General features: G+C 36.3%; 1 protein-coding gene across 34 annotated transcripts in view; it reads right to left on the bottom strand.

Moving 5' to 3' along the window:
• The window catches only part of MYCBP2 (MYC binding protein 2), a 205,058-nt gene that overhangs the window by 155,661 nt on the left and 36,524 nt on the right, over nt 1-12,873 (bottom strand). For 33 of the 34 annotated variants that reach the window (XR_012671212.1, XR_012671208.1, XR_012671207.1 and 30 more), the window contains exons 3-7: nt 10,736-10,951; nt 5,172-5,325; nt 3,568-3,764; nt 3,115-3,357; nt 2,766-2,837 (exon numbers count right to left, since the gene is read on the bottom strand). Coding sequence is in view for 31 of the 34 variants with exons in the window: in XM_075138847.1 (XP_074994948.1) it covers nt 2,766-2,837; nt 3,115-3,357; nt 3,568-3,764; nt 5,172-5,325; nt 10,736-10,951 (882 nt within the window). In the remaining 3 variants the exon portion in view is untranslated. Of the gene's footprint in view, nt 1-2,765; nt 2,838-3,114; nt 3,358-3,567; nt 3,765-5,171; nt 5,326-10,735; nt 10,952-12,873 lie in introns of those variants that run through there. The other variant, XM_075138838.1, reaches the window with a different exon arrangement.

Below are 12,873 nucleotides of genomic sequence, written 5' to 3'. Positions count from 1 at the left end.
ATTTGACCCCCTTCCTCCACACTTTCTACGTGTTGTAGATCAGCATGTTGAAGCTCATATACAGCTTTTGAAGCCACACATAGTAATTCTGTTCTTCATATATGTATACAATTACAGTTAAAAGCCACAGCCACAGTAAAAACCAATGTTCCTGTCCCCACTTTCCAAATCAACAAAAGATTCACAAGAATTCCAGGCAGGAGATATATATATTGCCCTATATAGAAGAGTGATCATTAATGAATATTAATATGTGCATTAAAACTAGATAATTTTTCAGAAGTGTTAATTAACTATTTTGACTCCCACACTAACAAGATTCCATGTATTTATTCTTTCTGAGCTCTTCATCAAAGAAATTCCCGCAAAGTATATGGTGATTTTGGTGACAGCAGCCATGACACAAGGTTACATACGATGAGTTCTTATACCGCACACCTCCTAACCAGACCTAGGGGAAGGGAGATATTCAGGACCAATGATTTCCTCTTTCTGTTTCTCCACATGCAGAACACCTTCATATCCCTACAATTACCTATTCTAGTCAGCAGCCCACATCAAAAAGTCTCCTTTGGTATACCAAAATAGTATCTTCTCTCTGTTCATATGTATGTATTTTTCAAAGGTTTGATTCAGTCACCAGTTCAGCAGGTTTCTCAATAAAAAGTTTTGCCTACCTGAAACTCTCATTTGAGGTTTATTGTTTATACCTATAACTTTGTGTGCACTTTTAAACAAACACAGTCAAATAAGTTTTGCTTCAGCTTAAACTACATAGGTTGCATAAGCCCCCACGTTTGCCTCATGTGCACAGATCCATAAGAGAGGCAATATCGCAACTTTGCTCTCGTATCTTTTTCAATCCTATAATGCCTGTGAACCCTTCAAAGATTTTGAGAGAGCAGGGTAGAAACACAGCTGGGGAATTCACACTTACAAAGCACTTCTGCTATAAAAGCAGCTACAGGAAACAAAGATTACTTAAGGGCACTTATGAACATCCTCATTCAAGGTGACTGAGACCAAGCGAAGTAGTATTCACCTACAGGAGGGTTGCAGAGGCCAATATGAATATGACTAAGCAATGATTCTGACAACAGCAGTGTCAGAGCAGGAGATATGACAAGGGCTTGCACTTGCTTGAAGCATGATTTGCCTCAGGTGGGGATTCTACACATCTAAGAATGGATGCATTTCACAGGGAGATCACTAAGGCTTAACCTCGGAATATCTTCATCTGTCAAAGAGTCAGAGATCCTAATTACAATCATCTAACAACAACAGAAAAATCCAACCAATCCTCTTCCTTCCATCTAAACTACTTGAATTTTCCTGGATAAATCAAATCTCTGAAATGAGGAAAAACAAACCCACACAAACTAGGAAAAATAAGTAAAGAGCATTAAAGTAGGTAAAAAAAGTAGGCAAAGCTTCAGTCTAAAATAACTTATATGATCAAGTAAGAAAAATCACTTGAATTTGAGCTGACTTAACCAAACACCTGAAGGGAAATGAGACTGAGGGCACATCTTACCTCTTTTACGGACACATAATCAGTAATAAGTGCAACTCACATATCTTCCTATAAATATAGCCCCAGAGTGACATTTTTCCAACTAGCAGTGCCTTTGGGTACAGTCACTGTGTGAGTGCATACACCTGTACAAGCACTTAAAGAAGATCATCAAATGTATTTACAGCTATGCACAGGATGACCAAATGTGTAACTCTATATAGTGAAACTGTATGGATCCTATTCCTTTCCAAACTGATAATGAATTAATGCTCCTGAATGAATGCATCCACACATATTTGTATTGCACCAGTATACCTTTTGGTGTTCTATCTGTTTTAATACGAAACAAAACCAGATTTCATACATACATATATATATATGTAAAAAGTAACTGTAATAATAGAATATATATTTGTAATGAACAATTTCACTTCAAAAGCATGGCAAAAAGCACACTTAATTTCACATTGGGACAAAGAGATCACTCAGTTAATAGTAAATATACAACAAAAATTGCTCAGTAGTTAAAAAATGAAGCAAATTCATTTTTCTCTGAAATTCAATTTTTTGGGGGTTTTTTTAGTTTTGTGTTGGGGTTGGGTTTTTTTTTTTGAGAGAGAGCACTCAGTGGTAATAACAGGATTCTAAAAAACCCACTATTTTTATAATGAATGGCAAGCATATAAGAAAAGGTGCTTGATATTCCAGAAACTGACTAACTCTAAAAAACCAAAACATGTAAATATAGGTAACTCTGCAGTGGTAACATCAACAATTATCTCTATTTATGGTTTACGCACCCTCAAATCCTCCCCCTACCAAAACAGCACTTCCTTATTTTACTGCAAATGTTTTAAAATCGATTTATTTTCATAAATGATATTTCAAGTATTTTTTACACTATTTTGTTGCAACAGCACATTTTTACATCCACCGACTTCACTATTTAGAAGCACACATCAATTGACAGTACAATTCATAAATTTACATGTTAAACCATCGTATTTTCAGGAAGTTTTTACAGTGACAACACAAATCAATGACACTTTTCATTACTCCATTCTATATGCCAGTACCATCAGATGTCCCTCATCTTTCACAATTTAGAAGTCAGTACCAAAAAATTGATTTCTATAACTAAAGCCAAAGGAACAATACAATATCCGTGTAAGCTTACGCTAAGTCAAAGTCTACTTAAATTACTCATGAGGGATGGGGCGCACGTTTTATGTTTTAATTATTCACCTACCTGAGCATAGCCTAACCAAGACTTTTTTTCCTTTCTGCTTTTGATGCGGGATGTAGAATTGTATATATGGCCCTGAAAAGCAAAAAACTCCAATCTTTTAACAAATATCAAAGTGACAATTTTACACATAATCATTTACCATCTAAATAACAATGTCTTCAACCATATTGAGAAGTGAAAATTGTAAGAAAATGCTGTAAAATTCTCATAGAAATCATCAGAAAAATTTAGACAAACTGTAAAAGAACTGATCATTAGTAAGCTACAAAAGATTCTCAATGGAAACAGGACATCAAAAAAGTTGTTAAAATATTAACTATCTTCATCAGACAAGAAGAAATCACATTACCCTCACTGTCCCGCTATATCCAGAGCCGATTTTGTAAAGTCCATCTTTACATAAGAGATAGAGGAAAAAGCCATCACTCTGAAGTAGGCACTGGTCATCTTCATCAACAGATATTTCTTTCAATGGCCATTTGTGCATCAAGGCTGCCTTCTTTATCCCATTACTGAACCAGTCTTGGATTTGGATTTTGCCCACCAGAACTGCCTGTACGCTCCGTTGAAGAGAGTTTAAAATGGTTGGCACCTAAACAGTAAAAGAAATAGTGAGTGAAAAACATGACTATTTGTATTTTCTGTTCTATCTCCAACTCAAGAGAGACAAAGAAATACCTATTCTTATCTCAAAAATAGTGAGGGGAAAAAAGTTAACTGAATTTACACAATAAATCTCGTCAGAACTCATTACATATCATTTACATAAATTCCCAGATACAGAGAAGTTTTAGTGCAAGACCTGAATAGTCTGACAAGCATGACTGCCATTATTGGTGAGGATAGCAGAGATTGCTTGCAACGTTCTTCCTGTCTCTCCCCATGCAGCTACCAAACTGAAGAGGCAAGCGCAGGAAAGTGCTGTCAAGGACTGTCCTGTACTGTCATTCATTCCCGTGCTACGGACAGTTATCTCCAGAAGAAGCTGGAACAGGGATTCTGCAGATAAAACACAGCAATTACATAGACAAGTCACAAAATCACACCAAGCAATTTGCCAGTCAATGGGACATTAAACTTACAAAATACATGATACATCTTTCCTCAGCCACTAAGTTTAGCCTTCTTTCCAGACAGAAAAGAAAGCATCCCACTTAAAAAGGCCTACAACATCCTTAACTTTTCATTCTTTTTCAGCCAGAAAACATCAAGTCTTGATAATCACAATGGCCAGAGAACAAGAAAAACTAAGTCCTTCTGCTACAGTGGAACACATTAATAAGAAATAGGCCAGAAGGAGTTACTTTACCTGCCTATTCAGTCTACCTTAACACTGAAATGATGTGTAAGTCTTGACCAACCTTGTCTAATCTTTATGACCATTACCCATGTTGAAGCACATCCCATTTCTCAGAAATGAGCATTTCAAATCAAAACTTGAAAATTATTTTGATTGTATGCCTCTTTTCAAGCACTGTTTAGCAACTGAACATCTGTAACAACCAAGGTGTGAACAGAAATCCACCTCAATTTTTTTGATAGTATATACAAATAATCACTAAGGCAGTAATCAAAACAAAGCCTTCTTTGTAGCTTTTTAATGCTCTGTGCATCAATACAAAATAAAAGCTTTCTGTAGTAAATTACTATCATCTTTGGAAATAGAATACTGTTGAGCCATAACATCGGAAAATATACATAGAAAGTCTTAAGATTAATTTTATTTTTTTTATTTTTAAACAATGGATGCTACAGCCTAGCCTTCCTTGCAGTTCTATAAACCAGTAAAAACTATGAATTAACAAAAGATAATTGGATTTTAACTTAAAGGACATAATCCATCATACATTCAAAGTCATCAGGTGTTCAACTTTTATTTTCAGTATCATTAAAAGCAAAACGAATTTTCAGGGAAACTTTTGGATTGCCAGAGGAAATAAAAGCAAGAATTCTGACACTTCGTTTAGCAGCTTTATATAAATGACAACGTTAAATAGATAAGCTATAGATTACAACAGCAGATCGCAAGAGAAGTTCACTGTAGAACTATCTTCTTTCTAACAAGACCAAGTATTTTATAGCTTCAGTAAGACAAATGACTCACAATATGTAAGGTTGTAAGGTTTACTATGTTTCAGTGAAACTCTGCATTACACAGCAACAAAATATGACTCTTGTTTTTATATATATACACCTTTACATGCCAACACTCCTGTTCCATGAAAGATTAATGCTGAGAAAGTACTGGTTACATACACCATAAGGAGTTTACACTCCAGAATAAAGTCAGTCTGTTGAGAACAAGCATGTTACTATCTCACAAATACTTGCTAGGAACCATTTTCTTCTGTCCCATACAATAACAGAGGTATATTAATACAAATACAGTAACAGATGAGATATTACCTAGGACTTCAGGAGGCTCTGATTGCAGGCCTTCTGGTTGCTGGCCCTGGAGCACATTAAGTAGGGCTTGTAGGCTCCTGAGACACAAGGATGGATGAGAAAATCTCGTCTCCTTTATCAGTTCAAAGACTTCACATAATCCAACTTCAATGATCTAAAGAAGTACAGATATTTCAGAATATCTGTTAATGTATTTTTGGGTTGTCATCAATAAAGGTATATCCCAATGTTCACAGAACAAGACAGTTATTTGACTAACAAAAATTTAATACAGAATACAATGGTAATTCAAAAGAGAATCAAAATCAAGAACCCACCTAACAACTGTACTAGCAAATATTACACAGAAGTGTGTCATTATACGAAAGAGCATATCTAAGCAGAGTAATAGTTCCCTGAAAAAAAAGGAAATTTAAAATATTTTGGACAATGTAAGACAAACTGTGCCTCTGAGCCCTTCTAATTTCTATCAAGTCCACGCTTCATTTGACAGACCTCTTTTTCCTTTTTCCTTCCTCATTAATATGAACCAGCAAGCTAGAATTGGCTTGCAAGCTGACTTCGGAACTTGAGTAATGACATGTTTGACAGCTGAAACTGGCAGCACTAGTACTTTCCCCTCCAAAGCCTCTGAGATTGCTCTTGTGACAATATAAAAAATAAAGATTAATTAATTGTCACTAGAACTCCATATGTACTCATCACAGACATGCATTATGCCAAGTAATACAGCATCTCTAAGAGCACTGTTACAGGCACTCCTAACTTTCCCTTTTAGCATTCCTGAATATTCTGAGATTACAATTATGATTCTCTCCCCTGACTGTTCCCTGTCACTTCCTTCTCAAACTCAGCAGGTAATAATGATGAGGATGAAAGAAAAATGAACAGGGTTAACTCATTACAAATAAGCAATCATAACTTCAAAACTTCACTATGTGTTTCTGTCAGGAGCAGGGCCTCAATATTTAGAGTGTTTAATACAGATTCACCCTTGAGTAAAATCTAAGGAAAAAGACTGAAATGTGAAAATAAATAAAATTCTTAATGGAACTGCCACTCATGCTTAAAACAGATCTATTCTGACAGTCAGCTATAAGTTCTACTGGATGCCTTGTAACTGTCTTTGATGTAATTCAATTTATTTCGACTCCTGTCTTTCAGAAGTTATTTTACCACTTGTTTGATTTTTGGAGGAAGAATAGAAACATAATCAAATCAAGTCTTCAAAGTGCAACAGCGATTTTCCTGCAAATTCCACCTTACATTTCAAATCTTCAGTGGAGTGGGAAAACACATGCATGGAATCTACAGGGAAAAAAAAACTGTCAACAAAATAACAGCATAGATGGTTTTTCCAGGATCCAAAACTCAGCATCATCTTGCAGGCTAAAGAATAAAATACTGTAGTACATTTTTAGAAACGCCCTTTCCTTTTAGTGATAGTATCTCTGAGAGAAACAGAGAAGTTTATTCTATTCTTCCCAATCTTCAGACAGGAGACCTGTCATGGTTTTAGCCCCAGCCAGCAACTAAGCACCACACAGTCGCTCGCTTACTCCCCCCACCTCCGATGGGATGGGGGAGAGAATCGGAAGAGTAAAAGTAAGAAAACTCATGCGTTGAGATAAGAAAAGTTTAATAATTGAACTAAAGTAAAATAGTAATAATGATAATAATAACAGTAATAGAATATACAAAGCAAGTGATGCACGATCCAATTGCTCACCACCCGCTGACCGACACCTAGCCAGTCCCTGAGCAGTGATTGCTGCTTTCCAGACCACACCTCCTAGTTTATACACTGAGCATGATGTCATATGGTATGGAATATCCTATTGGCCAGTTGGGTCAGCTGTCCTGGCTATGCTCCCTCCCAGCTTCTTGTGCACCTGGCAGAGCATGGGAAGCTGAGAAGTCCTCGACTAGCATAAGCACTGCTCAGCAACAACTAAAACATTACTGTGTTAACAACATTATTCTCATCCTAAATCCAAACCACAGCACTATACCAGCTACTAGGAAGAAAATTAACTCTATCCCAGCCGAAACCAGGACAAGACCTCATCTAGCAGCTGACAGAGGCAGCTGGAGAAAGCAGAGAACCTAACACAGTGGCGAAAATAATTGGTGAACTTCCACTACAGTAGGAATCAACAATGCATAGTTCCACAGGATTTTGCTGATCTGCACAGGTTTGGGATTGGTTTTTTTAGTATCTGAGATCAACAGAAATATATATATAATGTGGGTATCTCTCTCTCAACTCCTCGAAACTGTGCACTGAAGGACAGAATAAGCAAACAGTTCTTTTCAAGACATCTTAAGCTTGTTCTCACTGGTCTCTGAAGGGTCTCTGAGCCAAAACAAGCACTCTGCAGCCTCAGTCTCTGCGTCACAGCCTGCTAGCTCTTACTGATGCTCTCTACCCAACCATCCTTCCGTTCCCTTTGCAACATCTTTGAGACTTCGGATCAAAAGCAAAAGCCCACTTTACAAAGGGTACACAAAATTCTAGCCTGGATGCAGACATTATGACCTATAATTAATTCCTCAAAAAAAAAAAATTCTCAAGAAGCCTTATCTACACTATTGTTTTATTTCCTTTGTCTTCCCTCTCTCATAATTGCCCAAATATCCGCATTTCTATGTTTATTTAAGAATACATAACACTCTGTAAATTTAATTCTCTACATTAATTTATATGTATGTTATATACATACAAAAAATACTTTACACAGGTAACACATTCTCCTAATGAATTTTAAAAGACTTAAAGTCAGTTTCTAAAGAGAGTAATTATTTTTCTTTTTTTTTTTTTTTTTGTTACAACTTGAAAATTTTCATTTTTGCTTAAGCTTATTAGCTAAACAGCAATATGTATGCCACTGCAGGAACAAAGAATATTTAGTCAGTTAATTCCACCTTAATCCAGCATTTGTTCCTTTTAGTACAGGGCTTTTGCGGATCATCCATAACCCAGTGTTAAGTTTAATATTGGGGGGGAGCAACTGCAAATCAAATCAGAACTGAATCTGCCCTATTTCAAGTAGAAAGAATTCTCCATCGTTAGCAAAGGTACTAAATAAATAAGGGACTAAATAAATAAGTTAGGCAAAGGCAAATGTTTGATGCAAATCAAAAAATTTAAAGCTATCAAAGCAAGTTATTAAACTATCCGAACACAACCAAAATACAAACTTTACTGTGCTAACATCTGAAGACCAGCAAATTGCGTGTCTGTGTTGCTTTTAACATTTGTTAAAAACAATGTTCTCAGTCTTATTATAGAAATTGCATAGGACAACTTTTAATTCTGAAATGTATTCTAAATAAAAGCTCTAACAAACCTGACTTCCTCAAGTTTAAGATTAAAAAAATGGAACACCTAAGATGCACAAAAAGTCAAATGCTTTCAACTTATTCTCAATTAAATGAAGAATTTTCTCGAACAAAAAAAAAAAAAACACACCAAGGACTAACTTCAGTTAAACTCCAGTTTAACTCTGGAGACTCTGGAAAAGCACAAATCCTGGTTACACCTGTTTTTGAATCTGACTTTCACCTCACTGTCAAACTCAAAAGACATCAGTATTCTTTGCAATAAGCTAACGATTACTTTCAGAAACTGGTCTAGTAAATATTGTAAGCCTTAGAAACTTCAATAGCTCTCTTCTTTATATTTAACAAACTAAGCCCAACCCAGTATTGTTCATTATACATAAGAACTAGACCATAATATACTCAAAGCATGAGACAGACACCGATATTCAGGATACAAGGACATTTACATAGTTAGCCTCTAAAAGTTTTACTACCTGTGAGACAGCTGCAAGTGGATGCCTTTTGCAAATGTATGGATGCAAGTGAAATTAATAATAAAAAGTGTCTTACCTTAGAGGAACCTAAACAATCCAATATTAGCTACATAGTTATTAAAAATACTAAGGTTGTACCAAGCATCTAAGCCATTGTTGAATCAGTAAAAATTCTTGAACTCTGATATTTTGTAGATTCTTTGCTAAAAATGAATAGTTTGAAAGCATACCGATTTTCATCAATCTTATATTTGCTATATTAAATGTAACAAAACAGCTCACTGATTTTCTGTTTTGAGAAAGGAAAAGTAAAGCTTCCTACCTAGGGTTTCTATACCTTTTTTTCTAAGCCACCACCTTTTTAAAACTGCACCATTTTTCCAAGTCTCTTTTTGATAAACTCTCCACCACCTTTAACAATACCAATGTTTTAGTTTCCACATGCAAGTGTTCTGTCCATATCACTGGTAAATTTCACCCTTCTCTGAACATCTTTTCATTTCAAAATCTCTTTAAAACTCCATTCCGTTCTTTATAAATGCTAATAGCTACATTTACTTTTACTTAAAATTTTAAATTAAGCATCTACAAGCACTTGCTGATTCATTTATCCACAAGGAGTAAGATGCAGTTCATAAACAACGCTGACTTTATTTCTACAGACTGCACATTATTTTGCAACTATCAGCCGTGAAATTTCAATTATCAAGTTGCAGTTACCTGACTTTGTAATGTTCCTCTGCAATTCTCCACCGCTATTTCCAGGGTGCCAACTTTGCCCTTCAGATAATACTACCTAAACACAATCAGCTATAAAATCCTAATTTTCTAAGCAACTAGAATATTCCACATAATCACTGCTGCAACAACCTTTTTAATTCAGTATTTGTATTGGTTTTAGAGCAAACACAAACAAGGAAAGTTACTCTGAATATGCTTCTTAGACTCCGAAAAATAACAAAAGGAAGCAGGATTCATAGCATTAATAAGATAGCAATGAACAAAACTGAATGCACAGAAGTTACATAGTACAAAACAAGTGAATCAGCAAATTGAAAAGATTAAGAAAAAAATCAGTAACTCGTATATAGATTATTTCTGACTTTCCACCATTAATCCTACTGTAAGCATAGAAGTAGTAAATAGTAAAAAACCTACCCTAACTGTTGAACTATCATGTCCAAAATCTTAATATGCATTACTAACTATCTATAGTTATCAGTGCCAAAAGGCACTAAAGCCAAAAAGGGGAAAGATTAAAAAAATAAGGTAGTAAGAATAATTGACAGTTACTGCAATTACATGTAATACCTGGCAAATCATCTTAGAAAACACTCCACCAACTGAATTCCAGTAGTAGAAAGATTTATTCTTTTTTAGGCGTAAAGCAAGAGAAAGCACCCTTTATCATACCAGCTAGTAGCCTCTAACAGATGTAAGAGCTGCCTTATTTGCATTTTGTGTAGACTTTTGAGGCTCTAGGTTATTTTCAAGTACCAGTACTTATAAAGGAGTGCAAGTTGAATGTTTCCCTAATATTTAATTGACTTTAAAATTAATTATCCGGCAGGTACACAGATCTTCCTAATTCATCAAATCAGATGATTCTGGACTAGATGGACTACAAATAAACTATAGCTATTTTCTGAGCAGCTGGCTTATAATGCTGTTCTTTATTCCCCACAAAGAACATACGAACTTCAGATCACATAGGTGGCACACTTTAAACAGCATCCAGTTACTTGCCTTTGGAAGTTTAATAGGTGGCTCTTTGGATTCCTCTTCTTCATCACTGTCCGAATCCCCACTCTGTACACTGTTCTTTGAAGCCAAAGATACAGATGCTTCCTTTTTTTGCCACTCCAACACACAATGGCGGACATTGCAGTAAACATTAAAAGCTGAAGGGTTGCTATGTAATCTGATATCTGGTATGGTTATTGTACTCTCTAGGTTTTCAGTCTGAAAAACAAGATTAGTTTTAAGTTTATTAGAAGTTTCAAGCTTTGTGAAATACAAGTAATCTCAACAGTCTCAATAATTTTGGCCAACTAAATGATTCTCAAATTGGAGACTGAACTTTCTTGTTGAAGTACCAATTATATTTCAGGCAGGGAAGGAAGGAGGAAGAAATTTCAATATATTCCATCTGGCTTTAGTCTCTATCTCTCATAACTTGATGAGGACACTGGGACTGAAAATGAAAGCAGTTCAGGCTACATAATGGTCCAAACCTGTGCCACAGCCGAAAGACTAGCAGAATTCAGGATTTATCTTCTTAACAGGGGTCAGGCTTCTTTTTTTAATTATTATTGAATTTTAAAATGCATTATTTGTTTTTCTAGTTGTTAACTTTAATCTATTGGTAAATAATAAAAATTTAAGCTGTTTGCTAAATGTATATTAGAGATTAAAAATACCATTAGTTGTTTTGTCATTAAATGTAAACAGATGGCAAGTTCAAAAACTCCCACAGCAGGATGCTGGGGATAATAATCTTGTATAACTAGAAAAGAAATAAAAACCTAATGGACAATCTACTGATTACAAAAATCTATCAAGGCCTATGAAGTAACAGGACACCATCTTGTTTTCAGAAGCCCTGAGCCACAAAGTAAGGGTTGGGAAACCGTTCTCAGAAACTACCATGACCCATGTCCTACCCTACTGCTACCCTGCCCCACCCTTTCCTTGGTATCTACTACTTGGCCATGGCCGAGACACAGAAGAGCCTTCATGGGGCTGTCTTTAGATTTGGAATAATGTTAAGAAAAAACATTTTTTGAAAAACATCTTTTAAGTTCTGCCCCATACTCTCCCCTTCTGCAACAGTAAGATGGGACAGGAGGCATGGCAGACTTAAAAAAACAAACAAACAAGACCCCACAACCAATTAAAAAAAAAAATCCCCAGGCAGCGTTACACTTTCTCTTAGGTTGTGTACTACCAAATGGTTTGAGTACAGACTAAGAAAAACTGGACTTCAGGCACACGGGAGGAAGCAATTCCCTATAATATCTCGATGTCGACAGCTGAGGTGCCCCTGTACTCGGCACTGGTGAGGCCGCACCTCGAATACTGTGTTCAGATTTGGGCCCCTCACTACAAGAAGGACATGAAGGTGCTGGAGCGTGTCCAGAGGAGGGCAACAAAGCTGGTGAAGCGTCTGGAGCACAAGTCTTATGAGGAGCGGCTGAGGGAACTGGGGTTGTTTAGTCTGGAGAAGAGGAGGCTGAGGGGAGACCTCATCACACTCTACAACTACCTGAAGGGAGGTTGTAGCGAGGTGGGGGTTGGTCTCTTCTCCCAAGTAACTAGCGATAGGACAAGAGGAAATGGCCTCAAGTTGTGCCAAGGGAGGTTTAGACTGGACATTAGGAGAAATTTCTTTACTGAAAGAGTGGTCAGGCCTTGGAACAGGCTGCCCAGGGAAGTGGTTGAGTCACCATCCCTGGAGGTATTTAAAAGACGTGTAGATGAGGTGCTTAGGGACATGGTGTAGTGGGTGTGGTGGTGTTGGGTTGACGATTGGACTCGATGATCTTAGAGGTCTTTTCCAACCTTAATGATTCTATGATTCTATGAGTGGTTTACTCTGTAGCCTATTTTATCCAACACAGACAGTGTGTTAATTTTTCTTACTCGTGTCAGTGTTAACAGTAAGCACAAAAATATAAAGATAATTGGGGGGGTTGGGGGGGAAGGGGGGACTGGAGAAAGTCCCCTACATACATACTGGAAGTTTGGGGTTTTTTTTTTTTTTTTTTTTTTTTAGCACAACAGAACTTCTGCCATTAGGGATTGAAATACAACATATGTTTAGTCCTTGTTCAACATGAATATCTTCAAAATAATAAAGCTGCTGTTAAAAATCAATATTAATA

The sequence above is a fragment of the Calonectris borealis genome, chromosome 1 (assembly GCF_964195595.1).
Source record: "Calonectris borealis chromosome 1, bCalBor7.hap1.2, whole genome shotgun sequence".
Classification (NCBI taxonomy): Eukaryota; Metazoa; Chordata; class Aves; order Procellariiformes; family Procellariidae; genus Calonectris; species Calonectris borealis.
Note: the sequence above shows the minus strand (reverse complement) of the source record. Positions and strands in the feature narration are given on the sequence as shown.